The 27,649-nt window shown below is 46.7% G+C and overlaps 1 protein-coding gene across 1 annotated transcript in view; it reads left to right on the forward strand.

Moving 5' to 3' along the window:
- Positions 1 to 25,144, forward strand: part of LAPTM5 (lysosomal protein transmembrane 5) — a 119,863-nt gene extending 94,719 nt beyond the window's left edge. The window contains exons 8-9 of the mRNA XM_044285203.1: positions 22,270 to 22,368; positions 24,208 to 25,144. Coding sequence (XP_044141138.1) covers positions 22,270 to 22,368; positions 24,208 to 24,282 — 174 coding nt within the window. The 3' untranslated portion in view covers positions 24,283 to 25,144. The remainder of the gene's footprint in view (positions 1 to 22,269; positions 22,369 to 24,207) is intronic.
- Positions 25,145 to 27,649: the final 2,505 nt, after the last annotated feature.

Below are 27,649 nucleotides of genomic sequence, written 5' to 3' on the forward strand. Positions count from 1 at the left end.
TGCATTTAACCAGCAATAGTCTGTTCATTTTTTGGCCATATACAAAATCAGGGGCAAGCTGCGCCTGTCACCAAGTGCATTTAACCCTCAATGGTGTGGTTGTTTTTTGGCTAAAGCCTACATCAGGGTGAAGCTGTCACACCAAGTGCATTTAACCAGCAATAGTCTGTTCATTTTTTGGCCATATACAAAATCAGGGGCAAGCTGCGCCTGTCACCAAGTGCATTTAACCCTCAATGGTGTGGTTGTTTTTTGGCTAAAGCCTACATCAGGGTGAAGCTGTCACACCAAGTGCATTTAACCAGCAATAGTCTGTTCATTTTTTGGCCATATACAAAATCAGGGGCAAGCTGCGCCTGTCACCAAGTGCATTTAACCCTCAATGGTGTGGTTGTTTTTTGGCTAAAGCCTACATCAGGGTGAAGCTGTCACACCAAGTGCATTTAACCAGCAATAGTCTGTTCATTTTTTGGCCATATCCCAGTCTAATTCTGTCACTAAATCCATACCGGTCACCCAGCGCCTAAATACTAGGCCTCAAATTTATATCCAGCTAAATCTGTCCCTAGTGCTGTAGCTGGGCGAGTTATTTAGTGTCCGTTCAAGCACATTTCTTGTTCTGGGTTGAAATACAATTCCCAATTTAGCAATTTCATAATTTAGTGGTTCCTGCTATATCAGAGCTATTTGAAATCTATCCCAAAAAGGGTATATAATATTGAAGGTGCACATTGGGTCATTCAGAATAACTTCACACACACCCGCTACTGTGTATTTCCAAGTCTAATTCTGTCACTAAACCCATACCTGTCACCCAGCGCCTAAATACTAGGCCTCAAATTTAAATCCCTCTAAATCTCTCGTTACCCACCGCTGTACTGTTGTTGCTGGGCAAGATATTTAGTGTCCGTCAAAGCACATTTTTTGTTCTGGGTTGAAGTACAATTCCCAATTTAGCAATTTCATAATTTAGTGGTTTCTGCTATATCAGAGCTATTTGAAATCTATCCCTAAAAGGGTATATAATATTGAAGGTGCACATAGGGTCATTCAGAATAACTTCACACACACGCTTCTGTGCATTTCCAAGTCTAATTCTGTCACTAAATCCATACCGGTGACCCAGCGCCTAAATACTAGGCCTCAAATTTAAATCCCTCTAAATCTCTCGTTACCCACCGCTGTACTGTTGTTGCTGGGCAAGATATTTAGTGTCCGTCAAAGCACATTTTTTGTTCTGGGTTGAAGTACAATTCCCAATTTAGCAATTTCATAATTTAGTGGTTTCTGCTATATCAGAGCTATTTGAAATCTATCCCTAAAAGGGTATATAATATTGAAGGTGCACATAGGGTCATTCAGAATAACTTCACACACACGCTTCTGTGCATTTCCAAGTCTAATTCTGTCACTAAATCCATACCGGTGACCCAGCGCCTAAATACTAGGCCTCAAATTTAAATCCCTCTAAATCTCTCGTTACCCACCGCTGTACTGTTGTTGCTGGGCAAGATATTTAGTGTCCGTCAAAGCACATTTTTTGTTCTGGGTTGAAGTACAATTCCCAATTTAGCAATTTCATAATTTAGTGGTTCCTGCTATATCAGAGCTATTTGAAATCTATCCCAAAAAGGGTATATAATATTGAAGGTGCACATTGGGTCATTCAGAATAACTTCACACACACCCGCTACTGTGTATTTCCAAGTCTAATTCTGTCACTAAACCCATACCTGTCACCCAGCGCCTAAATACTAGGCCTCAAATTTAAATCCCTCTAAATCTCTCGTTACCCACCGCTGTACTGTTGTTGCTGGGCAAGATATTTAGTGTCCGTCAAAGCACATTTTTTGTTCTGGGTTGAAGTACAATTCCCAATTTAGCAATTTCATAATTTAGTGGTTTCTGCTATATCAGAGCTATTTGAAATCTATCCCTAAAAGGGTATATAATATTGAAGGTGCACATAGGGTCATTCAGAATAACTTCACACACACGCTTCTGTGCATTTCCAAGTCTAATTCTGTCACTAAATCCATACCGGTGACCCAGCGCCTAAATACTAGGCCTCAAATTTAAATCCCTCTAAATCTCTCGTTACCCACCGCTGTACTGTTGTTGCTGGGCAAGATATTTAGTGTCCGTCAAAGCACATTTTTTGTTCTGGGTTGAAGTACAATTCCCAATTTAGCAATTTCATAATTTAGTGGTTTCTGCTATATCAGAGCTATTTGAAATCTATCCCTAAAAGGGTATATAATATTGAAGGTGCACATAGGGTCATTCAGAATAACTTCACACACACGCTTCTGTGCATTTCCAAGTCTAATTCTGTCACTAAATCCATACCGGTGACCCAGCGCCTAAATACTAGGCCTCAAATTTAAATCCCTCTAAATCTCTCGTTACCCACCGCTGTACTGTTGTTGCTGGGCAAGATATTTAGTGTCCGTCAAAGCACATTTTTTGTTCTGGGTTGAAATACAATTCCCAATTTAGCAATTTCATAATTTAGTGGTTTCTGCTATATCAGAGCTATTTGAAATCTATCCCTAAAAGGGTATATAATATTCAAGGTGCACATTGGGTCATTCAGAATAACTTCACACACACCCGCTACTGTGTATTTCCAAGTCTAATTCTGTCACTAAACCCATACCTGTCACCCAGCGCCTAAATACTAGGCCTCAAATTTATATCCTGCTAAATCTCTCGTTAACGCTGTCCTGTTGTGGCTGGGAAAGTTATTTAGTGTCCGTCAAAGCACATTTTTTGTTCTGGGTTGAAATACAATTCCCAATTTAGCAATTTCATAATTTAGTGGTTTCTGCTATATCAGAGCTATTTGAAATCTATCCCTAAAAGGGTATATAATATTCAAGGTGCACATTGGGTCATTCAGAATAACTTCACACACACCCGCTACTGTGTATTTCTAAGTCTAATTCTGTCACTAAACCCATACCTGTCACCCAGCGCCTAAATACTAGGCCTCAAATTTATATCCTGCTAAATCTCTCGTTAACGCTGTCCTGTTGTGGCTGGGAAAGTTATTTAGTGTCCGTCAAAGCACATTTTTTGTTCTGGGTTTAAATACAATTCCCAATTTAACAATTTCATAATTTAGTGGTTTCTGCTATATCAGAGCTATTTGAAATCTATCCCTAAAAGGGTATATAATATTCAAGGTGCACATTGGGTCATTCAGAATAACTTCACACACACCCGCTACTGTGTATTTCCAAGTCTAATTCTGTCACTAAACCCATACCTGTCACCCAGCGCCTAAATACTAGGCCTCAAATTTAAATCCCTCTAAATCTCTCGTTACCCACCGCTGTACTGTTGTTGCTGGGCAAGATATTTAGTGTCCGTCAAAGCACATTTTTTGTTCTGGGTTGAAGTACAATTCCCAATTTAGCAATTTCATAATTTAGTGGTTTCTGCTATATCAGAGCTATTTGAAATCTATCCCTAAAAGGGTATATAATATTGAAGGTGCACATAGGGTCATTCAGAATAACTTCACACACACGCTTCTGTGCATTTCCAAGTCTAATTCTGTCACTAAATCCATACCGGTGACCCAGCGCCTAAATACTAGGCCTCAAATTTAAATCCCTCTAAATCTCTCGTTACCCACCGCTGTACTGTTGTTGCTGGGCAAGATATTTAGTGTCCGTCAAAGCACATTTTTTGTTCTGGGTTGAAGTACAATTCCCAATTTAGCAATTTCATAATTTAGTGGTTTCTGCTATATCAGAGCTATTTGAAATCTATCCCTAAAAGGGTATATAATATTGAAGGTGCACATAGGGTCATTCAGAATAACTTCACACACACGCTTCTGTGCATTTCCAAGTCTAATTCTGTCACTAAATCCATACCGGTGACCCAGCGCCTAAATACTAGGCCTCAAATTTAAATCCCTCTAAATCTCTCGTTACCCACCGCTGTACTGTTGTTGCTGGGCAAGATATTTAGTGTCCGTCAAAGCACATTTTTTGTTCTGGGTTGAAGTACAATTCCCAATTTAGCAATTTCATAATTTAGTGGTTCCTGCTATATCAGAGCTATTTGAAATCTATCCCAAAAAGGGTATATAATATTGAAGGTGCACATTGGGTCATTCAGAATAACTTCACACACACCCGCTACTGTGTATTTCCAAGTCTAATTCTGTCACTAAACCCATACCTGTCACCCAGCGCCTAAATACTAGGCCTCAAATTTAAATCCCTCTAAATCTCTCGTTACCGCTGTACTGTTGTAGCTGGGAAAGTTATTTAGTGCCCGTCAAAGCACATTTTTTGTTCTGGGTTGAAGTACAATTCCCAATTTAGCAATTTCATAATTTAGTGGTTCCTGCTATATCAGAGCTATTTGAAATCTATCCCAAAAAGGGTATATAATATTCAAGGTGCACATTGGGTCATTCAGAATAACTTCACACACACGCTTCTGTGCATTTCCAAGTCTAATTCTGTCACTAAATCCATACCGGTCACCCAGCGCCTAAATACTAGGCCTCAAATTTATATCCCGCTGAATTTGAATACAATACATTGGGCCAAATAATATATTTGTTGTTGTGGTGAACCATAACAATGAGAAAAACATCTAGTAAGGGACGCGGACGTGGACATGGTCGTGGTGGTGTTAGTGGACCCTCTGGTGCTGGGAGAGGACGTGGCCGTTCTGCCACATCCACACGTCCTAGTGTACCAACTACCTCAGGTCCCAGTAGCCGCCAGAATTTACAGCGATATATGGTGGGGCCCAATGCCGTTCTAAGGATGGTAAGGCCTGAGCAGGTACAGGCATTAGTCAATTGGGTGGCCGACAGTGGATCCAGCACGTTCACATTATCTCCCACCCAGTCTTCTGCAGAAAGCGCACAGATGGCGCCTGAAAACCAACCCCATCAGTCTGTCACATCACCCCCATGCATACCAGGGAAACTGTCTCAGCCTCAAGTTATGCAGCAGTCTCTTATGCTGTTTGAAGACTCCGCTGGCAGGGTTTCCCAAGGGCATCCACCTAGCCCTTCCCCAGCGGTGAAAGACATAGAATGCACTGACGCACAACCACTTATGTTTCCTGATGATGAGGACATGGGAATACCACCTCAGCATGTCTCTGATGATGACGAAACACAGGTGCCAACTGCTGCGTCTTTCTGCAGTGTGCAGACTGAACAGGAGGTCAGGGATCAAGACTGGGTGGAAGACGATGCAGGGGACGATGAGGTCCTAGACCCCACATGGAATGAAGGTCGTGCCACTGACTTTCACAGTTCGGAGGAAGAGGCAGTGGTGAGACCGAGCCAACAGCGTAGCAAAAGAGGGAGCAGTGGGCAAAAGCAGAACACCCGCCGCCAAGAGACTCCGCCTGCTACTGACCGCCGCCATCTGGGACCGAGCACCCCAAAGGCAGCTTCAAGGAGTTCCCTGGCATGGCACTTCTTCAAACAATGTGCTGACGACAAGACCCGAGTGGTTTGCACGCTGTGCCATCAGAGCCTGAAGCGAGGCATTAACGTTCTGAACCTGAGCACAACCTGCATGACCAGGCACCTGCATGCAAAGCATGAACTGCAGTGGAGTAAACACCTTAAAACCAAGGAAGTCACTCAGGCTCCCCCTGCTACCTCTTCTGCTGCTGCCGCCTCGGCCTATTCTGCTGCTGCCGCCTCGGCCTCTTCCTCCGCCTCTGGAGGAACGTTGGCACCTGCCGCCCAGCAAACAGGGGATGTACCACCAACACCACCACCACCACCTCCGTCACCAAGCGTCTCAACCATGTCACACGCCAGCGTTCAGCTCTCCATCTCACAAACATTTGATAGAAAGCGTAAATTCCCACCTAGCCACCCTCGATCCCTGGCCCTGAATGCCAGCATTTCTAAACTACTGGCCTATGAAATGCTGTCATTTAGGCTGGTGGACACAGACAGCTTCAAACAGCTCATGTCGCTTGCTGTCCCACAGTATGTTGTTCCCAGCCGGCACTACTTCTCCAAGAGAGCCGTGCCTTCCCTGCACAACCAAGTATCCGATAAAATCAAGTGTGCACTGCGCAACGCCATCTGTAGCAAGGTCCACCTAACCACAGATACGTGGACCAGTAAGCACGGCCAGGGACGCTATATCTCCCTAACTGCACACTGGGTAAATGTAGTGGCAGCTGGGCCCCAGGCGGAGAGCTGTTTGGCGCACGTCCTGCCGCCGCCAAGGATCGCAGGGCAACATTCTTTGCCTCCTGTTGCCACCTCCTCCTTCTCGGCTTCCTCCTCCTCTTCTTCCACCTGCTCATCCAGTCAGCCACACACCTTCACCACCAACTTCAGCACAGCCCGGGGTAAACGTCAGCAGGCCATTCTGAAACTCATATGTTTGGGGGACAGGCCCCACACCGCACAGGAGTTGTGGCGGGGTATTGAACAACAGACCGACGAGTGGTTGCTGCCGGTGAGCCTCAAGCCCGGCCTGGTGGTGTGTGATAATGGGCGAAATCTCGTTGCAGCTCTGGGACTAGCCAATTTGACGCACATCCCTTGCTTGGCGCATGTGCTGAATTTGGTGGTGCAGAAGTTCATTCACAACTACCCCGACATGTCAGAGCTGCTGCATAAAGTGCGGGCCGTCTGTTCGCGCTTCCGGCGTTCACATCCTGCCGCTGCTCGCCTGTCTGCGCTACAGCGTAACTTCGGCCTTCCCGCTCACCGCCTCATATGCGACGTGCCCACCAGGTGGAACTCCACCTTGCACATGCTGGACAGACTGTGCGAGCAGCAGCAGGCCATAGTGGAGTTTCAGCTGCAGCACGCACGGGTCAGTCGCACTACAGAACAGCACCACTTCACCACCAATGACTGGGCCTCCATGCGAGACCTGTGTGCCCTGTTGCGCTGTTTCGAGTACTCCACCAACATGGCCAGTGGCGATGACACCGTTATCAGCGTTACAATACCACTTCTATGTCTCCTTGAGAAAACACTTAGGGCGATGATGGAACAGGAGGTGGCCCAGGAGGAGGAGGAGGAGGATGAGGAAGAGGGGTCATTTTTAGCACTTTCAGGCCAGTCTCTTCGAAGTGACTCAGAGGGAGGTTTTTTGCAACAGCAGAGGCCAGGTACAAATGTGGCCAGCCAGGGCCCACTACTGGAGGACGAGGAGGACGAGGATGAGGAGGAGGTGGAGGAGGATGAGGATGAAGCATGGTCACAGCGGGGTGGCACCCAACGCAGCTCGGGTCCATCACTGGTGCGTGGCTGGGGGGAAAGGCAGGACGATGACGATACGCCTCCCACAGAGGACAGCTTGTCCTTACCCCTGGGCAGCCTGGCACACATGAGCGACTACATGCTGCAGTGCCTGCGCAACGACAGCAGAGTTGCCCACATTTTAACCTGTGCGGACTACTGGGTTGCCACCCTGCTGGATCCACGCTACAAAGACAATGTGCCCACCTTACTTCCTGCACTGGAGCGTGATAGGAAGATGCGCGAGTACAAGCGCACGTTGGTAGACGCGCTACTGAGAGCATTCCCAAATGTCACAGGGGAACAAGTGGAAGCCCAAGGCCAAGGCAGAGGAGGAGCAAGAGGTCGCCAAGGCAGCTGTGTCACGGCCAGCTCCTCTGAGGGCAGGGTTAGCATGGCAGAGATGTGGAAAACTTTTGTCAACACGCCACAGCTAACTGCACCACCACCTGATACGCAACGTGTTAGCAGGAGGCAACATTTCACTAACATGGTGGAACAGTACGTGTGCACACCCCTCCACGTACTGACTGATGGTTCGGCCCCATTCAACTTCTGGGTCTCTAAATTGTCCACGTGGCCAGAGCTAGCCTTTTATGCCTTGGAGGTGCTGGCCTGCCCGGCAGCCAGCGTTTTGTCTGAACGTGTATTCAGCACGGCAGGGGGCGTCATTACAGACAAACGCAGCCGCCTGTCTACAGCCAATGTGGACAAGCTGACGTTCATAAAAATGAACCAGGCATGGATCCCACAGGACCTGTCCGTCCCTTGTCCAGATTAGACATTAACTACCTCCCCATAACCATATATTATTGGACTCCAGGGCACTTCCTCATTCAATCCTATTTTTATTTTCATTTTACCATTATATTGCGATGCTACCCAAAGTTGAATGAACCTCTCCTCTGCCTGTGTGCTAGGCCTAAATATATGCCAATGGACTGTTGCAGTGGTGGCTGACATGAAGCCTGATTCTCTGCTATGACATGCAGACTAATTCTCTGCTGACATGAAGCCAGATTGTCTGTTACGGGACCTCTCTCCTCTGCCTGGGTGCTGGGCCTAAATTTATGACAATGGACTGTTGCAGTGGTGGCTGACGTGAAGCCTGATTCTCTGCTATGACATGCAGACTGATTCTCTGCTGACATGAAGCCAGATCGTCTGTTACGGGACCTCTCTGCTCTGCCTGTGTGCTAGGCCTAAATATATGCCAATGGACTGTTGCAGTGGTGGGTGACGTGAAGCCTCATTCTCTGCTATGACATGCAGACTGATTCTCTGCTGACATGAAGCCAGATTGTCTGTTACGGGACCTCTCTGCTCTGCCTGTGTGCTAGGCCTAAATATATGCCAATGGACTGTTGCAGTGGTGGGTGACGTGAAGCCTCATTCTCTGCTATGACATGCAGACTGATTCTCTGCTGTCATGAAGCCAGATTGTCTGTTACGGGACCTCTCTGCTCTGCCTGTGTGCTAGGCCTAAATATATGCCAATGGACTGTTGCAGTGGTGGGTGACGTGAAGCCTCATTCTCTGCTATGACATGCAGACTGATTCTCTGCTGACATGAAGCCAGATTGTCTGTTACGGGACCTCTCTGCTCTGCCTGTGTGCTAGGCCTAAATATATGCCAATGGACTGTTGCAGTGGTGGGTGACGTGAAGCCTCATTCTCTGCTATGACATGCAGACTGATTCTCTGCTGTCATGAAGCCAGATTGTCTGTTACGGGACCTCTCTGCTCTGCCTGTGTGCTAGGCCTAAATATATGCCAATGGACTGTTGCAGTGGTGGGTGACGTGAAGCCTCATTCTCTGCTATGACATGCAGACTAATTCTCTGCTGACATGAAGACAGATTCTCTGTTACGGGACCTCTCTCCTCTGCCTGTGTGTGTGCTGGGCCTAAATATATGCCAATGGACTGTTGCAGTGGTGGCTGACGTGAAGCCTCATTCTCTGCTATGACATGCAGACTGATTCTCTGCTGACATGAAGCCAGATTCTCTGTTACGGGACCTCTCTCCTCTGCCTGTGTGTGTGCTGGGCCTAAATATATGCCAATGGACTGTTGCAGTGGTGGCTGACGTGAAGCCTCATTCTCTGCTATGACATGCAGACTGATTCTCTGCTGACATGAAGCCAGATTCTCTGTTACGGGACCTCTCTCCTCTGCCTGTGTGTGTGCTGGGCCTAAATATATGCCAATGGACTGTTGCAGTGGTGGCTGACGTGAAGCCTCATTCTCTGCTATGACATGCAGACTGATTCTCTGCTGACATGAAGCCAGATTCTCTGTTACGGGACCTCTCTCCTCTGCCTGTGTGTGTGCTGGGCCTAAATATATGCCAATGGACTGTTGCAGTGGTGGCTGACGTGAAGCCTCATTCTCTGCTATGACATGCAGACTAATTCTCTGCTGACATGAAGACAGATTCTCTGTTACGGGACCTCCCTCCTCTGCCTGGGTGCTGGGCCTAAATATATGCCAATGGACTGTTGCAGTGGTGGCTGACGTGAAGCCTCATTCTCTGCTATGACATGCAGACTGATTCTCTGCTGACATGAAGCCAGATTCTCTGTTACGGGACCTCTCTCCTCTGCCTGTGTGTGTGCTGGGCCTAAATATATGCCAATGGACTGTTGCAGTGGTGGCTGACGTGAAGCCTCATTCTCTGCTATGACATGCAGACTGATTCTCTGCTGACATGAAGCCAGATTCTCTGTTACGGGACCTCTCTCCTCTGCCTGTGTGTGTGCTGGGCCTAAATATATGCCAATGGACTGTTGCAGTGGTGGCTGACGTGAAGCCTCATTCTCTGCTATGACATGCAGACTAATTCTCTGCTGACATGAAGACAGATTCTCTGTTACGGGACCTCCCTCCTCTGCCTGGGTGCTGGGCCTAAATATATGCCAATGGACTGTTGCAGTGGTGGCTGACGTGAAGCCTCATTCTCTGCTATGACATGCAGACTGATTCTCTGCTGACATGAAGACAGATTCTCTGTTACGGGACCTCTCTCCTCTGCCTGTGTGCTAGGCCTAAATATATGCCAATGGACTGTTGCAGTGGTGGGTGACGTGAAGCCTCATTCTCTGCTATGACATGCAGACTGATTCTCTGCTGTCATGAAGCCAGATTGTCTGTTACGGGACCTCTCTGCTCTGCCTGTGTGCTAGGCCTAAATATATGCCAATGGACTGTTGCAGTGGTGGGTGACGTGAAGCCTCATTCTCTGCTATGACATGCAGACTAATTCTCTGCTGACATGAAGACAGATTCTCTGTTACGGGACCTCTCTCCTCTGCCTGTGTGTGTGCTGGGCCTAAATATATGCCAATGGACTGTTGCAGTGGTGGCTGACGTGAAGCCTCATTCTCTGCTATGACATGCAGACTGATTCTCTGCTGACATGAAGCCAGATTCTCTGTTACGGGACCTCTCTCCTCTGCCTGTGTGCTAGGCCTAAATATATGCCAATGGACTGTTGCAGTGGTGGCTGACGTGAAGCCTCATTCTCTGCTATGACATGCAGACTAATTCTCTGCTGACATGAAGACAGATTCTCTGTTACGGGACCTCTCTCCTCTGCCTGGGTGCCGGGGCCTAAATATCTGAGAATGGACTGTTCCAGTGGTGGGTGACGGGAAGCCAGATTCTCTGCTATGGAACCTCTCTCCAATTGATTTTGGTTAATTTTTATTTATTTAATTTTTATTTTAATTAATTTCCCTATCCACATTTGTTTGCAGGGGATTTACCTACATGTTGCTGCCTTTTGCAGCCCTCTAGCCCTTTCCTGGGCTGTTTTACAGCCGTTTTAGTGCCGAAAAGTTCGGGTCCCCATTGACTTCAATGGGGTTCGGGTTCGGGACGAAGTTCGGATCGGGTTCGGATCCCGAACCCGAACATTTCCGGGATGTTCGGCCGAACTTCTCGAACCCGAACATCCAGGTGTTCGCTCAACTCTAGTCATGGTAATCCCAACACTTACATAGGGACGACCGCCTTAAGAAGGCACCTGTCCTCCCATCACCGAGCCCAGTGGGAGCAACACCATCAGAACCCACAAACCCATACTCCCAGCGCTCCACATCCTGCCTCTTCTCCTTCTCCTCCACCTTCCACCATGCCGTCGTCACGTTCATCTGGCTGAAGGCAGGCTTCCCAAATGTTCGAGCGTAAACGAGCCCAACAAATGACTTCCCGCTTGTCTGAAACGCTTGCCCGCCAACTACTGCCATATAAACTGGTGGACTCGGAGGCCTTTAGAAAATGTGTGGACATTGGCACAACGCAATGGAAGGTCCCTGGAAGGAAGTATTTCTACCAGAAGGGCATCCCTGAACTATAAGGCCACGTTCAGCGGCAAGTTAATATATATCTGGCATAAAGTGTCGGTGCCAAGATACATCTGACCACAGACATGTGCTCTAGCAAACATGGGCAGGAAAGGTACATAACTTTTACTGTCCACTGGGTGTACCTTCCGACGGTTCTCAAGCATGTAAGGCTACTTTCACACTGGCGTTTCTGGGTCCGCTTGTGAGATCCGTTTCAGGGCTCTCACAAGAGGCCCAAAACAGATCACTTCAGCCCCAATGCATTCTGAATGGATAAGGATCCGTTCAGAATGCATCAATTTGGCTGCGTTTGGTCCCCGTTGCGTTTTTTAGACGGTCACTAAAACGCAGCTTGCAGCGTTTTGGTGACCGTCTGACGATGCGGAGCCAAACGGATCCGTCCTGACTTACAATATAAGTCAATGGGGACGGATCCGTTTTTCACTGACACAATATGGTGCAATTGAAAACGGATCCATCCCCTATTGACTTTCAATGTAAGTCAAGACGGATCTGTTTTGACTTAGACTTTTTTTTTTTTATGAATGATACAAACGGATCCGTTATGAACGGATACAAGCGTTTGCATTATCGGTGCGGATCCGTCTGTGCAGATACAAGATGGATCCGCACCGAACGCGAGTGTGAAAGTAGCCTAACCCGTGGCTCCCATGTGGATTTGGTGTTACTAACACGGATTGCATGCAGGCCTGCCTCTTCTTCTCCTCCTACTCCATCCTCCATCTCCTCCTCGGCTGACTCCTCCTTTTCCACTGCTACAGCCTCTTCCACTGTGCCCCCCAAGCTCCCCTGAACCTATTTGATGTGCCAGATGAGACGTTGCCATGCTGTGCTGCGGCTGTTGTGCCTGGAAGCCAAGAGTCACACCGGTCCTGCACTGCTTTCAGCTCTGCGGTCACAGGCTGAGCAATGGCAAACCCAGGTCAATTTAACAGTTGCTAATGTGGTGTGCGACAACGGTGCCAATCTGCTGAGCACGCTGAAAAAGGGCAAAATGACACACGTACCGTGTATGGCATACGTCCTGAACTTAGTCGTACAGCGATTCATTGCCAAATACCCTGGGGTCCAGGACGTCTTGCAGCAGGCCAGGAAAATCTCTGGCCATTTTAAAAGATCTTACACGGCCATGGCTCAGTGGTGACACCACTTGCCCGTCAGACGACTAATTTGTGACAGCCCAATGCGCTGGAACTCCTCATTGTATATGCTTGAAATGTGCCGTTAATGACTACCTGTACGAACTCTGCAGCAGGACAGGTTCTGGGGAGCTTGGTTTCTTTTCACCGTGCCAGTGGCTGCTCATGCGCGACGCATGCAGACTTCTGCGGCCATTTGATCGCAGCTAGGGCACCATCAGTGACATCTTACCTTGCGACTTCTTTCTGGAGTGTGCATTGCGTCGTGTCATTGATGAAGCCGTCGAGGAGCAGGAAGATGAGGAAGTCGCAATGCTGAATGAATTCCCAGGGGGGGCTATTCCATCTGAGACAAGTCAGCAGGAGTCTGACGAAGAGTCAGAAGAGGATGGTGGCTGGGGGGAGGAGGCGCAAGAAGAGCAGGCTTTGAGGGGGACTTTAAACTTTTGGGGAATTCCTGGTGTTGTCCGTGGCTGGGGGGAGGAGACAGAGGACGACATTATCCTGGGCCATGAGTAGGAGCCAGGGGCGCTCCACCTCTTCCAATTTAGTGCAAATGGGGGCCTTCATGCTCCAGTGTTTGAAGAGAGACCCCTGTATAAAAAGCATACAGGGCAAGGACCAGTACTAGGTGGCAATGTACTTAGACCCCCGATACAAACACAAAATGGCTGACATGTTACCAGCATCACAGAGGGCTGTCAGAATGCAGCACTTCCAGGCCTTGCTTCGAGAAATGCTGCATTTTGCTTTTGCGGGTGCTGGCAGAAGAATTTTCACTCACAGAGAAACAGTTGTGGGTACCAATCCAACAGCGTATGCAAGAAGTGGGCGATTTGAATATGTTTTGATCACTTCGAATATGAGATCCTTCTTTCAGCCAACGCATCGACACCCTCCCTCCGGATCCAGCCTCAGGGAACGCCTAGACCGACAGGTGTCCGACTACATCGGGTTAACAGCCGATGTGGACGCTCTGATAAGTGAGGAACCCCTGGACTACTGGGTGTGCAGGCTTGACCTGTGGCCAGAGCTGGCACAATTTGCCATGTAACTCTTGGCTTGCCCCTCGTCGAGTGTCCTGTCCGAAAGAGCGTTCAGTGCAGCCGACAGTAAAATTTGTATCCAGTGACCGCCTAATGTACCTCTCACCACATCATCACAAGTTCTTTTCTGTCAGGTGAATGCCTAATTTTTGGGGCCTGTACTGGCCGACAGTAAAATTTGGATCCAGTGACCGCCTAATGTACCTCTAGCCACATCATCACAAGTTCTTTTCTGTCAGATGAATGCCTAATTTTTGGGGCCTGTACTGGCTTAAAGTAAAATTTGTATACAGTGACCGCCTAATGTACCTTGAGCCACATCATCACAAGTTCTTTTCTGTCAAGTGAATGCCTAATTTTTGAGGCCTGTACTGACTTACAGTAAAATTTGCATCCAGTGACCACCTAATGTACCTCTAGCCACATCATCACAAGTTCTTTTCTTTCAGGTGAATGCCAAATTTTTCAGGCCTGTACTCCCGTGGCCTACAGTAAAATTCATATCCAGTGACCGCCTAATGTACCTTCAGCCACATCATCGCAAGTTCTTATCTGTCAGGTGAATGCCTAATTTTTGGGGCCTGTACTGGCCGACAGTAAAATTTGGATCCAGTGACCGCCTAATGTACCTCCAGCAACTTCATCACAAGTTCTTTTCTGTCAGGTGAATGCCTAATTTTTGGGGCCTGTACTGGCCGACAGTAAAATTTTGATCCAGTGACCGCCTAATGTACCTCCAGCAACTTCATCACAAGTTATTTTCTGTCAGGTGAATGCCTAATTTTTGGGGCCTGTACTCCCGTGGCCTAAAATAAAAATTTTCTAGGATCCAGCAGGGCCCATTTTTCAAAGTTTCCCTTTAAGTCACTGTTACGACACTCACCGCCAGGTAGATGACGCCGCTGGTTAGTGAATAAGCCCCTTTCTCCAGGAATGCAGTTTTTAATCCAGCCGATCATCAAACCCCCTGAATGGAGCATACGAACGTGGCAACTCCCGATCAGCAATTCAGTCGAACTCCTTCCACAGCTAGCAATATACGAAAGCGCTGTCCCAATAATAAATCCCTCCATAAACGAGACCAAGCTCCGTCTTGAAAGTCAAACAGGGAATGTTTTATTGAGGGCTACCCGCCCATTTTTATGCAGGTCCCCATCTGGTTGACACACCCCTAGGGGCCCAGAATGGAGACTGTGACACAGGACAGACATGCAGCACTACAGAGACAATACATCCCCACAATGCATTATGGTTTTCTCCTCTCTGCCCTGGCGACACCCGAGGAATAATCCAATTATCTCCCAAGACAGAGGGAAATCACCAATACACATGTGGGGACAACAAAACAGACATCACCATTTAAACACACAATGTCACAACCCTTTTCAATACACAGACATTTAGCATCCCACAATGGCACGAATTAGACCAGGAGTTCAAGTCCTTTGTGAACAATGAGGCCATTTAGGTTAACTAGCAGCACCCTCCTCTCCTGGGTGGCCATCCGTTCAGTAGTTCCAATCGGTATGTGGGGAAACACACGAACAGGGGCATACGGACAGGAAATCCAGCAAAATGAAGGCAAACAGACGAACCAGCAATATAGGTCTATACAGATGGATCTGTCACACGGCTCCCCCCTTGTGGGACACTCCGGCAGACCCGGCTTGACCCTTTAGCGGGTCAACTTGGGGATGACCGGACTAGGAGGTAGCAAGAACGTCGGTTTGCCGGGCAATCCATCTGCATTCCCATTCTGCTTACCGGGTCGGTAGCTGATGGTGAAGTTATACGGTTGTAAAGCTAAACTCCACCGCAGCAGTCTCCCATTGTCTCCTGAGACCCGGTTAAGCCAGACAAGGGGATTGTGGTCCGTCACAAGGGAAAATTCCTGTCCATACAAATAAGGGCTAAACTTTTTCAATGCCCAGACCAGGGCCAAGCATTCCTTCTCCACTGCGGCATAACTCACTTCTCGGGGTAACAGCTTTCTACTGAGATATGCGACAGGGTGCTCTCCTCCATCTTCCCCGACCTGGCTCAGCACAGCCCCCAGTCCATACATGGAAGCATCGGTATGGACGAGAAAACGTTTGTTAGGGACTGGGGCAGCCAGGACAGGGGCATTTACAAGAGCCTGTTTGAGTGCTTGAAACGCAGCTTCACAAGCCGGAGACCACAGGACCTGCTTAGGGAGATTTTTCTTGGTCAGGTCAGTCAGGGGCTTAGCAATAGTGCTGTAGTCTGGGACAAAGCATCTGTAATACCCTGCTGTCCCTAGGAAGGCTAACACCTGGGTCTTAGTGATAGGTGTGGGCCAGTTAGCTACTGCCTCTATCTTAGCCGGCTCCGGTCTCTGGCTCCCACACCCCACTCTGTGACCCAGGTATTGCACTTCAGCCATGCCTAGATGGCACTTCTCTGGCTTCAATGTCAGGCCAGCAGCCCGAATTTTGTCCAAAACTACCCCTACATGTACTAGGTGTTCCTCCCAGGACCCACTGTAGATCGCAATGTCATCCAGGTATGCACAAGCAAATTCCTGGAATCCATCGAGAAGTCTATCCACCATACGCTGAAAGGTAGCCGGGGCATTCTTCATCCCAAATGGCATGACCTTAAATTGGTACAAGCCAAATGGGGTGACGAAGGCCGACTTGGGGATAGCATCCTCGGCCAGGGGGATCTGCCAATAACCTTTACACAGGTCTATGGTGGTCAGATAGCGTCCCCTGGCAATACGATCTAATAATTCGTCTACCCGGGGCATCGGGTAGGCGTCAGTGGTGGTCCGCTCGTTAAGCCGCCTGTAGTCTACACAGAACCGGGTGGTCCCATCCTTCTTAGGCACCAGGACTACAGGCGAAGCCCAAGGGCTATCAGAGTGTTCGATGACCCCAAGCTGGGTCATCTCCTGTATCTCCTTCCGCATTCCTTCTCGGACTGCTTCAGGGATACGGTATGGGGGCTGTCGTAGAGGGTTCTGTCCAGGGGTCTCTACCTTATGTACAGCTAGGGTAGTGTAGCCAGGCTCTTGGGAGAATGTCGCCTGCTTCTCCCACAGAAGCTGTCTTGCCTGTCCCTTCTCTGTGGGGCTTAATCTATCCCCTAGCTGTACAAGACTAGTAAGGTCAGTCTGGGAGTCCCTCTCTAACAAATCGGGTAAGGGTAAACTCTCTGTATCGTCTGCAGCAGGGGCACATACTGCAGCGACATCCTCCGTTCTCTCCTGATACTCCTTTAGCATGTTCACATGAAAGGATCGCTGGATCCTGTCATCTGAACAGCTGGCTATAAGGTAGGCAGTATCACACACCTGAGCTACCACCTTATACGGGCCCTGCCAAGATGCTTGCATCTTGTTCGCCTTCACAGGTTTGAGCACTAGCACTTTCTGCCCAACCTGGAAGACTCGCTGCCGGGCTCCCCGATCGTACCATCTCTTCTGTCTCCCCTGGGCCACCTGGAGATTCTCTCTTACCATCAGGGACAGTTTCTCCATGCGGTCCCGGAGTTCCAGGACATACGGCACTATGGGGGTCCCTTCCTGCTCTGTCTCCCCCTCCCAGTGGCCTCTTATGAGATCTAGGGGTCCGCGGACCCTCCTCCCATAGAGCAACTCAAAGGAGGAGAACCTAGTAGATTCCTGGGGCACCTCTCTGTAAGAAAACAACAGATGAGGCAGGAATCGCTCCCAGTCTCTGCAAGTGTCAGAAAAGGTCCTCAACATCTGTTTGAGGGTGCCATTAAATGGCTCGCAGAGGCCGTTAGTCTGTGGATGGTACGGGGAACTAAGTATCGGTTTAATGCCGCACACCCTTCACAGTTGCTGGGTGAGCACAGCAGTAAATTGGGTTCCCTGGTCAGAGAGAATCTCCTTAGGGAACCCGACCCTAGTAAAAATCCTAGCCAGGGCATCAGCAACTGTCTCTGCCTCTATATTAGACAGCGCTACTGCCTCTGGATAGCGAGTGGCATAGTCCACCACGGTGAGAATATACTTCTTACCGGATGGACTAGCCCTGGCCAGTGGACCCACAATGTCAACGGCTATGCGGGCAAAGGGCTCCCCAATGATAGGCATAGACATAAGCCTAGCTCTTGGGTGGTCCCCCCGCTTTCCTACCCGTTGACAAGTGTCACACGTACTACAATGTATCCGCACAGCCTGATTAAAATTTGGCCAAAAGAAGTTCTGCATGATCCTATAGGCTGTGCGGCGGGACCCTAGATGTCCGGCTAATGGAACGTCATGCCCTATCCGCAGAATCTCCTGCCGGTATTTTGCGGGCACCACCAGCTGTCGATTCGGCGGATGGGCAACACTTTTCTGGGACGGTTTAGGGATCCTATATAACCTGTCCCCCACCCATTCATACCGCTCCCCATCTACTCCTTCCTCTCCAGTATCTGCTCTGTCTCTATACTTCTGGAGAGTCGGATCTGCCTGAGTTTCCCTCCCAAACTCCTCTGGGGAATCCCAGCTAGCAAAGGTCTGTCCTAGGGTATCAGTCGGGGAATCGGGTCTTACCTGGGTCTCGGCGGCAGGTGGGCTGGTTCCAGCAACACGGGTCTGGGCCCGGGTAGTTACTGGGTGGACATCAGCAGGTCCCATTGGAGCATAAGCAGAAACCAAAGGGGCCAGGTCATTCCCGAGCAAGACATCAGCAGGCAAGTCTTTCATAACCCCCACATTCACATGTCCAGAGCCCACTCCCCAATCCAAATGAACCCGGGCAACAGGTAGACGGACCACGGCGCCTCCTGCTACCCTCACTGCCACAGTATTTCCAGTGTGTTGGTGTTCCGAAACAAGGTGCTTTTGGAGCAGGGTCATAGTGGCCCCGGTGTCTCTCAGACCAGTGACCACTTTGCCATTTAGTCTAACGGTCTGCCTGTGCTGCTGCCGGTTATCCTGCTGGGCTGCTTGTACTGGATCCGCCTCATGTAGTATACCCCAAAATTCCTCCTGCTCAAGACAGTGAGCGAAGGGCTGGGGTGGCTGCTGATTTCCGCCGGCTGGTTTTCTCCACGACTGCGCTGGGTTGGTATTGTTCAATGGGCACTCCGGTCTCTTGTGCCCCAGCTGTTTGCACCCATAGCACCGGATAGGCTGAGAGTAATCCCGGGCGTTGAACCGAGCTGGCTGAACATAATTGTTCGCTGGTGGTATTGTGGGGGTGCGTTGCGCTGGGGGGTGATACACAGTAGTGGTTGGGTAGGGACCTTGGCTGCTGTCTGGTCTAGCCTTCCTGCATCTGTGTATTCATCGGCCAGACGAGCAGCTTCAGGTAAGGTAGCGGGTTTGCGGTCCCTAACCCACTCTCTGACTCCTGCAGGTAACCGATCAAAGCAGTGCTCCAACAAAAATACTTGCAGCACCTCTTCCCCAGTTACCGCTTGGCACCCTGCCATCCAGTGGGCTGTGGTGCGGTGTACCCTGCATGCCCACTCCACATAAGAATCACCAGCCTGCTTGTTAGTGTCCCGGAATCGCCGCCGGTACGCCTCAGGGGTGACAGCGTATCTGGCCAAAAGGGCATCTTTTACTGCCCGGTAACTTGTAAGTTCCTCCTCTGGGATGGCCCGAAAAGCCTCACTGGCCCGGCCCGGATAATTTCCCAGAGAGGATAGTGACCCATTCCTCTGCGGGTACCTGGTGTAAGGCACACTGCCTTTCAAAATCGGCCAGGAACCCGTCAATCTCTCCCTCCGCTTCCACAAAATGTCTAAATGCAGCAAAAGGTACCTTTCTCCTTCCATTGTTATTATGGGGTACCTCTGCTGCTGCAGCTCCTCTTCCCTGTAGCGCCTGTTGTGCTGCTACTGCTGCTTGCACCTGGACCACAATATCTGCTGCAGGGTTGGGGCCAAAGTGTGCCAGCCTTATCTGGACTGCCCGGTTAAATTGTACCTCCTCGGGTGTTAAATCCAGTATGCCAGGCACAATAGCTCTCTCCGTTCCCTGTGCTGCATCCATCTCCAATAATATAGAAATAATCTCTCTCTTCTTGAGATTACTCGCTGATCGTCCTCTGTGTTCCAATATATCTTTAAGGGTAGCACGCCTTAATTCCTCATACTGCATTTCCACCCTGGGATTTGTAGCTGGCCTTCTGGGCGGTAGGATTCATCCCGTTGCTTGCCACCAATTGTTACGACACTCACCGCCAGGTCGATGATGCCGCTGGTTAGTGAATAAGCCCCTTTCTCCAGGAATGCAGTTTTTAATCCAGCCGATCATCAAACCCCCTGAATGGAGCATACGAACGTGGCAACTCCTGATCAGCAATTCAGTCGAACTCCTTCCACAGCTAGCAATATACGAAAGCGCTGTCCCAATAATAAATCCCTCCATAAACGAGAACAAGCTCCGTCTTGAAAGTCAAACAGGGAATGTTTTATTGAGGGCTACCCGCCCATTTTTATGCAGGTCCCCATCTGGTGGACACGCCCCTAGGGGCCCAGAATGGAGACTGTGACACAGGACAGACATGCAGCACTACAGAGACAATACATCCCCACAATGCATTATGGTTTTCTCCTCTCTGCCCTGGCGACACCCGAGGAATAATCCAATTATCTCCCAAGACAGAGGGAAATCACCAATACACATGTGGGGACAACAGAACAGACATCACCATTTAAACACACAATGTCACAACCCTTTTCAATACACAGACATTTAGCATCCCACAATGGCACGAATTAGACCAGGAGTTCAAGTTGGTTCAAGTCCTTTGTGAACAATGAGGCCATTTAGGTTAACTAGCAGCACCCTCCTCTCCTGGGTGGCCATCCGTTCAGTAGTTCCAATCGGTATGTGGGGAAACACACGAACAGGGGCATACGGACAGGAAATCCAGCGAAATGAAGGCAAACAGACGAACCAGCAATATAGGTCTATACAGATGGATCTGTCACAGTCACATAATAATGTCCCCTCATTAAAGTACATATTATTTGTGGGAATTTTTGCCAATGATTCTCCTCTGTTATGTCACTGTCCATGTTATGGGAATATTTGTGCACTTTTAGTAAGTATTTGGTGGCCTGTTTTTTCAGGTTTACCTGCCATTAAAGTCAATGGAGTCCGACGAGAATGCGCGGTTCACGAACATTTGATCGTGAATGCACGTTCGCGAAACGTCCCGGACGATGTTCGTCCATCACTAGAAATAAATGCACCAGTGAAATGCGTATATATTTTTCTTTCTGAACTGAAATAGGCCACTGAATGCTTTTGCCACAAATAAGTGCACCAGTGAAATGCATATATATTTTAATTTTTTTACTTTAATATGCCCCTATCCGCTTTCAACAGAAATAACTGCAGAAGTGAACTGAGCATATATTTTTCTTGTTGGACTGAAATAGGCCACTATACGCTTTCACCAGAATTAACTGCAGATATGCACTGAGAAAATATTTATCTTTTTTTACTGTAATATGCCCCTATACTCTTTCCCCAGAAATAACTGCAACAGTGCAGTGCGCATATATTTTTCTTATTTTAATGAAATATGCCCCTTTATGCTTTCACTAGAAATAACTGCAACAGTGCAGTGCTTATATATCTTTCTTATTTTACTGTAATACTCCCCTATACGCTTTGACCACAAATAACTGCAACAGTGCAGTGTGTATATATTTTTCTTGTTGTACTGAAATATGCCCCCATACGCTTTCAACAGACATAACTGCAGAAGTGAAATGGCTACTGATTGGCTGCATGCAGGCATGTCAATATGGGTGATCCCGCCTTCCCAGAGTTCCTTGCCCCATGTCCTCAGTCTTCACACGTGTAGCCACCATTTTAGGAAAATTGCAATTCTTTACCACGAAGCTCGAGGAAATTAGCATTTTCTGCAAATCAAATTTTTCCTGAAATTCAGATCGAATTCCATTTTGTCAGCTTCGATTCGCTCATTTATAGTAACTACTATAGCAGCAGACCATGCGAATGCTATGGGGCCCAGGGCAAGAGGGGGCCCAGTTGGGATCATCCCCTCTTCTAATTGGGGTGAAAACTTGATCAGGACTCTACCCTCTAAAGCAGGCATGCTCAACCTGCGGCCCTCCAGCTGTTGTAAAACTACAACTCCCACAATGCCCTGCTGTAGGTTGATAGCTGTAGTCTGTCCAAGAATGCTGGGAGTTGTAGTTTTGCCACAGCTGGAGGGCCGCAGGTTGAGCATGCCTGCTCTAAAGGAACAATTTTTAGCAAATGAGGCAGTAGAAAAAAATGGCCCTATGGTCATTGAAAGGGATTTAGGCAGAAACCCTTCTGTCCTGTGTGGAGGGCCTGGTTTGATCCTTGCTATGGGGACCTTACTTCTCTATGTACGCTACTGTCTCTAAGTATAAAGTGATCTACACATAGAATAAACAAAAAGTGTAAAAAATACTGTATCAAATGTATGACATATGTATAAATGTTTTTTTCTCTAGGCACTGATGATCTGTTGCGCCTGGAGATTCTGCAAGGGTTCGAATGAATTAGCAAAGAATCAATCAAAAGACATGTTTATGCTGAAAGAAATCTCAAAGGTAATATCCACTAAATCCATCCCCAGGATATAACACATAGTGTATATTTAAAAATAATCCATAAAATTCAGGAATCAGGACGCAAAGTCATTCATATAGTTAAAAGTACAGCACTGAGAAAAGTACATGTTGATAAGAATGGTTTCATTAAGTAGACCTTTAGCTCTTACAGCATTTTGGTCTCCTTATTAGTCCATAAAAAATATGTTCTTGATAGGGTACGTTAGGGTTCTTAGCAGTTGTACAGTGGCTGGAGATATTCCTGACCCACTGTCTGCCACTGAAGCATGCACACCAGTATGTACACATCAACACTGCATCAATCATGGTAAAGAAGTCAATGCTACATCATCTTCAGATATTTAATAGATGTGCCCGGTAATTGCCCATGCATAAAGATCTTCACCTTCAGGTATATGTGTTGACATGCATTGAATGCCATTTGTCCATGTAGTATTATCTACCTCGCCTAGATGTTCCAGTCTATATCAAATAAAACATGAAGCATGTTTGTGTTGATTAAAAATCTCCTACCATTTTCTGTTTACTGCTCCTATGTGGCCTATGTGTCTCCATTACAGAAACATCTTGTGTTATCTAAAACTGCAGTCAAGCATTTCTACTGTCCACTGTCTGCAGAAGCAGGGGTGAGATGGAAGAGAGAAACATATGACTGCAGAATCTGACTATAGGTCCTCATAGGAGTGGTACACACAATTAGTCACATAACATTTCCAACTGCAGATTTTCTTTAAAACAGGCTGCTATTGGTATACAATAAATATGTGATACTCACCTCACCAACTCTTACCGAATTACCCAATGGTATCTCAGCCTGGTAACTCTTGCCACACAGTTACTGGGCTGAGGTAGGTCACCACTGCACCCAGTATTATTTTACACCAATTCCAACCCAACAATACCTACTAAGGTGATTAGGGTAAGTCCACACACAGCAGACTTGTTGCAAAATTTTTGTAGACTGGAAATCTATTCTATACATGTATAAGGGATTGTTTCTGCATGTGTAAGTATTTTATGATTCCCAAAGTCCCATAAGGCGTTATGGCACAGTAATAGAAACTTCCACAAAAATGTCCAGAGTGTATGTAAAAAACAGACATCATATAGTACCTGACAAGCTGTTTCTAACAAAGCTAGAACCAGCCCTGTACCTCACATGGATCCAGAGATCTCGCCATTTATTTCAAGCTGGCAGCTCTAGGGTGTGTCCTTGCTCAGGGGTGTATCCTTTCTGCTGTAACTTTTTTCCTGTAGCTGTCACATCTTCTAAGAGACAATATGGCTTGTGGTATATGAAGGATGGGACTGAGTATGTACATCCAACTCAGCAAGGTGGACAGAGAGATGAAGAAAAGAACAAACAGCATGGGCGTGATACAGATCTGTTTTATTGAATTTAAATTATATGCAATTACAAAAGTATTCAGTTTTGGAAAAATGTGGAATAATTTTTGTGGGACAAACCCACAAACTTTAGAATAGGGTCTTCTTGATTAGATGAACGCCCTTTTTCTTACTAGTTGCATCAGATCTGCTTATGTGCTTGCATACAGTATCTACATCTCCAGGCAGTTATGATGCCAATACATGTAATAATATGTTGTAGTTTATGAGGATCATGAAATTTATATTTCTAACGTATTATCATTTTGAAGACTTGCCATATATAAACTATTCTATATGCAAGGGCTATTAAAAAATATGCATTAGACATTTAAAATACATTTTATATTGTGATATTGTAGCTTTCCCACTATTTATTCATATTTTTGTGAACTTGTATATTTCTGTTAAATCATTTATTGTGCCTTACAGGCAGCACTTCCATCCTACAAGGAGGCGACAAAAATGGAACTCAAAGATTTACCGCCCCCCTACTCCACTGTTTAACTAAAAGGCTACAAAAATTCTGCTTCTGTGCTAAATGCTTCCTTTCATCCTATATGTGATACAGAGAAAGGTGAGGTGCCTCGCCCACAGCAAGCAAGCAATAAAGAAAGTAAGAGCATGCGGAGACTGTTTCTTTAAAGGAAAGACTGAAATAAATGCATGGGAAAGCCTGGAGAAGTGGAAACCAGATTCGGTACAAAGACCAAGTCGTAATCTAAAAGGAATATTAACTGGCCTTAATATGCCGTTAAGTAAAAGCATTTACTTTTTTTTATATATGTGGAATTTCTACTATTGATATTTTCCAAAAACCTGTTCTGATCATATTCATTTGACATAAAGGATATATTTACATGCCACAGATTCATTTCTGCAACTGAAAATCACGTGAACTAGCAGGGGCCTAATAAGAGCCCTATGGGCCGAAGGCTAGATTTTTTTAACTGCGTCCACCAGCGTGTTGCTTGAAAGTGTAGGCCCCAGTGGCATTGCTAGTGTCAGTAAAAATATATGTCCAGCATTAAAAAAAATATATGTATGCATATATCTCAAAGGCAAAGGGTCATACAAGACAAAATTATTTACCACTTATCCACTGTAAAAGGATACCGGGTCACATACTCCACCAACGCTCCATACAGACTTCTCCTAGCTGTGGTTATACAGCTGAGACCAAGAACAAGAAAACACCTTTAATGTTAAGCCGTGTGTCTATATCATAATAGTCTGATCATTTTCATGAAGGCAAACCAGCTTTGCAATGATAACTTTAAAGCTTGAACATAGAAATTTTTAAAACAATTGGTATTATACTTTGCCATTAACAATCATTGCTAATAATGTATTTAATAAAAAAAAATGCTTAAAGGGTTTTTTCCTTGTTCTTACTGCTAATAAAACTTACCCTGTTATAATTCCCTATTGTGTATAATGCAACGAACCTTATATGGAAGTGGAGAGGATAGGAATAGTAGTGCAGGTAGGAGTTTTATTAGGCTACTTTCACACCAGCGTTTTTGCTGGATCCGTCATGGATCTGCAAAAATTCTTCCGTCATAATAATACAACCATCTGCATCTGTTCTGATAGAATGCAGTTGTATTATATCTAAAATAGCCATGACGGATCCGTCATGAAAACCTTTGAAAGTCAATGGGGGACGAATCCGTTTTCGTTTGTGTCCGAGAAAACGGATCCGCCACCATTGTGTGTCATGATGGATCCGTCTTGCTCCGCACCACATCGCAGACAGAAAAATGCTGCTTGCAGCGTTATTCTGTCTGCGATGGGGAAGCAAACAAACGGAACGGAATGCATTCTGGTACATTCTGTTTCGTTCAGTTCAGTTATGTCCCTATTGACAATGAATGTGGACAAAACTGAAGTGTTTCCCCCCCTATATTGAGAGCCTATGACGGATCTCAATAGCGGAAAGGGAAAGCACAGATGTGAAAGTAGCCTAAGTCACAGTGGTTGTCCTCCCCAGCGTTTCCTGAGGCCATGCAGCGAAAATAATGGAGTAAACTGTAGTGTGGTGTGGTATAATGACGAGACCGGTTTTGGTGTAACAGATCCACAGCACTTTACTGAAGCAGGTCAACAGGTGATCCTCATAACCACTATTCACATAAAATGCAGTCTTTACAGTTAACTTGAGTAATTTCTATAGGTTGTATAAGGAGGCTAGTTTCTCTCTCTTACAATCCGACTGTTAAATCTCTCCTTTTTCTGGCCTAAAGGGATGCACTTTCTTTATCATCAAATATATATATATATATATATATAAATAGTGTTCTCAAGGGAATGCAGTCTCTGAACAGGGGCAGATTGTAGCTTATAGTGTTCCTACCACATGCAGAGGAGGCTATAGCCAAATTACTGGTTACCATATTTGCCAAGCTAGTTCGCAATCTCTTTTTGTGACAGATAAACCTTCTGTAGATCTTTTCCTTTCCAAGTGCTAGAACATAAACTACTTGTAGCAGGGGTGGACTGTGAGCTTAATATGGCCCTGTAAAAAAAAAAAACTAAATGTGGCCCAAGTTGTAGGCAAGTCCAAATTGACAGTAGTCAGAGCCAACACAAACCTCAAGTAGACAGGGCAAACAGAAGTAGGCAGGTTCAGCAATACTGCAGTGCATAAAATACTGACCTATCACCATTTTGAGGATGGTGATACAGTTGAATTCAAGAGAATTCAGCATTAATAATCATGAGAGCATCAGATTTTCATGTACCTGGCCTTCGGCCATGAGGACAGCTTGGGCAGCCTTCTGGGCATCGGCCATCTGGGGAATTTCCCTGTAGGGTATATGGCTAGTCCACTCCAGGCTTGTAGTCTGTAGGGGAGTTGAATCTCCCTCCAAGATCTGTTCCTTGCTGTCTAAGGTGACAGCCATAGACTTTTTTTACACACTTCTTTCTAGGTAGGAAGGGTAAAGCAAGCCCAGCCTAGTCAGTTGGAACCTCTCACTCCCTATACAACCTTATGGGATAGTAGCACATGCATATAATACATGGAATACATGTGGTGCCCTGGAGCAGGGGTACTTTGAAGTCTGGGAATTTGTGAACATTTGCCCTGTTTACCCTATGAAAGACATCAACTTCTTACTTTATTTCACTTAAAAGGGTTAACTTGCATTGACTTAAACAGTATCTCGCAAAAGTGAGTACGTTCCTCACATTTTTGTAAATATTATATGATATCTTTTCATGGGACAACACTGAAGATATGACACTTTGATACAATGTAAAATAGTTAGTGTACAGCTTGTATAACAGTGTAAATTTAGTGTGCCCTCAAAATAGCTCAACACACAGCCATTAATGTCTAAACCGCTGGCAACAAAAGTGAGTACACCCCTTAGTAAAAATGACCAAATTGTGACCAATTTGCCATTTTCCCTCCCTGGTGTCATGTGACTCATTAGTATTACAAGGTCTTAGGTATTAATGGGGAGCAGGTGTGCTAAATTTGGTGTTATCACTCTCACACTCTCTCATACTGGTCACTGGAAGTTCAACATAGCACCTCATGGCAAAGAACTTTCTGAGGATCTGAAAATAAGAATTGTTGCTCTATTTAAAGATGGCCTAGACTATAAGAAGATTTTCACCACTCTGAAACTGAGCTGCAGCACAGTGGCCAAGACCATACAGCGGTTTAACAAGACAGGTTCCACTCAAAACAGGTCTCGCCATGGTTGACCAAAGAGGTTGAGTGCACATGCTCAGCTCCATATCCAGAAGTTGTCTTTTCAAAACAGACGTATGAGTGCTGCCAGCATTGCTGCAGAGGTGAAAGGAGGGGGATGTCAGCCTGTCAGTACTCAGACTATACACCACACACTGCATCAAATTGGTC

The sequence above is a fragment of the Bufo gargarizans genome, chromosome 3, assembly GCF_014858855.1.
Source record: "Bufo gargarizans isolate SCDJY-AF-19 chromosome 3, ASM1485885v1, whole genome shotgun sequence".
NCBI lineage: Eukaryota > Metazoa > Chordata > Amphibia > Anura > Bufonidae > Bufo > Bufo gargarizans.